Raw genomic sequence first — 2,834 nt, 5'->3', positions numbered from 1 at the left:
TAGGGTCTGCACAGTATTGAAAATAAAAGGATAGAAGAGGAAAAAACAAAATAGTTTCAGGAACCTTGTTTAACTTCCTGGTATCTCCTATATTCACTGCTCGGGGATGGAAATTCGAGGAAGGGCAGTACAGTATCTTATTATTGTTCCATTCATCTACCATAGCTTATGGTGAACTCAGCTTCCTTTTTTTGTTCTCTTATCTAAGTGACCTGCTCAATTATAATGTTAGTCGTCTACCAGAGTCACATTACATTCTCTGACCAAAAGGGAACAGTATTCCATTAAGGGACTTTACATCCACAATGACATTGGTATCCCAAGTATTGGGAGCAGTGAGACCCCAGATCCTGAATTTCTTGTAATCCCCTGATCTGAGTGCCTACAGCTGCTCTGAGCACAAGACCTTCAGGATTTCCTGATGGCAGGAGAGTGGTTTCTGGTGGGTTTTGCTGGGGCGTGGCTATCTCTATATAATCTGCCCCCGAACACAATAAAAGGGGCATTCTTGGGGAATTCAAGGATGACCCGTGTCGCTGTCTCTCAGTCTGTGTGTGTCTGTGTATTTTAATCTCCAGCTCCCTTGCGTGATGCTCGCAAACTGGGTGCCAGCACAAAGAGCGCAGACACGGGGGCACGGTGCCCGGCACCCAAGGCCAAAGATCAATGCATCTATACAACTGTCTGGTTAAGTACATGAAAACAAGTCAGTGAGGGAAAAGAAACTAATTCTGGAAGTTTCTATGGCAGAACTCAGAGAGTATATTATAATGAGTTTATTCACTAATATGCACAAGTACACTGTATTAGAAAAACTTAAAGACTAAATTGAAGCAATATGGTACCAAAACTTAGTTGTGTTGTGTTAATAGCATCTCTCAAACTGTATATGAAAGCAAGAAACCTTAAGAATTCCAAATAACATAGGGACATTTGAGCCTAAGTATACACCGTAGTAATTCTAGTCATTGATTGTGTGACCATGAGTCTGCTGACAGAGTATCAGAATGTGATTTTAAAACAATATTCATAGGAACATAGGAAGTATAAGCAGAAGTATTATGCTGCCTGAAAGGGGGGAAACATATATAAATAATACACATAGATGATAGAAAATCCCTTGCGATAGGATGTCACAAAGAGCAAACCAAGTCCTCAAATGTAACCACAGTTGTTTTTTACAACTGTGCATACATACTTTTCTTCATGTTTATATATTTATAGAACTAAATACAGTCTGTTATGGTAGAAAATTTCTCAATTATATGTTACAATTCATGCCTCTTGTTAAAGGGAGCCAAGAAGATAGTTCAGCGGGATGAATACTTTGCTATTGAGTTCTACCCTGAGAGCCCATGTGGTAGAAGTGGAGGAATGACTCTTGCAAGTGGTCCTCTGATCTCCATCCATGCAGAGATATGCACATACATATGTAAATAATTTTAAAGGCAAACGCATTTTTCACTGATGTGTTTATAACATTATAATACACATTAGTATAAAGGATGGCAATATTTAAATATATTATATGTTCATTTGTGCAGGGTAAACATTTGGACAAAAAGATGTTGATGTTTGTTGAATTGTGGTTGGTAGAATTCCTCAAGCATATAACAGTTAAAAGAGTATGCTATATATCTTTCCCAATGTCCTCTGTAGAGCATATTTTACATCTTTGTTCCTCATACTGTATATCAAGGGATTTAACATGGGGATAATCAGTGTATAAAATATGGAAGCCACTTTATCAGTATCGAAGGAGTGACTGGACTGGGGCTGCACATACATAAATATCAAAGTCCCATAGAACACAGTGACCACTGTCAAGTGGGACCCACAGGTAGAAAAGGCCTTGCGTCTGCCCTCTGCTGAGTTCATCCTGAGAATGTCTATGAGGATGAGCAGGTAGGACACAAGAACAACCAGAAGAGAGGAAATCAAATTAAAAGCTGCCAAGACCAGAATAATCATTTCAATCTCATGAGTGTTTGAGCAGATCAAAGATATCAAGGGGAGACTGTCACAGTAGAAGTGACTGATGACGTTGGGGCCACAGAAAGACAAAGTGAAAATCTTTATGACAACTAGAAGGGAAACAAATGTGCAATAGCAATAGGGGATTGCCACAAGCACATTACACACCCTCTGGGACATGATGACAGTGTAGAGTAGAGGCTTACAGATGGCAACATAGCGGTCATAGGACATTGCAGACAGAATAAAGAGTTCACTAATTATAAACACAAGAAAGAAAGCTAGCTGTGTCGCACAAAGATTATAGGAGATTATGTTTAGATCTACAACAAAATTTATCAACATCTTGGGGCCCACAGCTGTAGAATAACCCAGGTCCGTGATAGCCAGGTGTCTGATAAAAAAGTACATGGGTGTTTGTAGCCTGGAGTCCACTGTGGTGAGGATGATCATGCCCAGGTTGCCTACTATGGAGCTCATGTAGATGACCAGGAACAGTCCAAACAATGGTGCCTGCAGTTCAGGGCGCTCAGTGATACCCATTAAGATGAACTCAGTCACCACTGTAAGGTTTTGTTTTTCCATCAAGTTTTATTAGAAAATCTCTCCTGAAAAGAGACACAATAACAAAATGAGTACATTCCAATAGTATCACCTGACAAGTTATATACAAGGTAGTATTTTCAAAAAAGAGTCAATCTTTCAATTATAAAATATTTAAGACTAAACAGACTTTTATAAATGAATATATCTAGAAATAGAGAAAAATAAATCAAATTTTTGCAACTAATTGACTTTACTCACAGGAGCAAATCTTTCAATGTCTATACATGTTTTGATTATAGTAATGAGAATGCAAT

General features: G+C 38.5%; 1 protein-coding gene across 1 annotated transcript; it reads right to left on the bottom strand.

The window, feature by feature from the left end:
* Positions 1 to 1,617: 1,617 nt before the first annotated feature.
* On the bottom strand, positions 1,618 to 2,559 carry LOC130869741 (olfactory receptor 8K3-like). Its single transcript, XM_057762151.1, has one exon. It carries the CDS (start codon positions 2,557 to 2,559, stop codon positions 1,618 to 1,620), a length of 942 nt encoding a protein of 313 aa, XP_057618134.1.
* Positions 2,560 to 2,834: the final 275 nt, after the last annotated feature.

Source organism: Chionomys nivalis, chromosome 2 (assembly GCF_950005125.1).
Source record: "Chionomys nivalis chromosome 2, mChiNiv1.1, whole genome shotgun sequence".
Lineage (NCBI taxonomy): Eukaryota > Metazoa > Chordata > Mammalia > Rodentia > Cricetidae > Chionomys > Chionomys nivalis.
Note: the sequence above shows the minus strand (reverse complement) of the source record. Positions and strands in the feature narration are given on the sequence as shown.

What these genes read in the sequence shown, in the direction of transcription:
- LOC130869741 (XM_057762151.1), bottom strand. Translation starts at nt 2,559, where the DNA reads ATGGAAAAACAAAACCTTACAGTGGTGACTGAGTTCATCTTAATGGGT.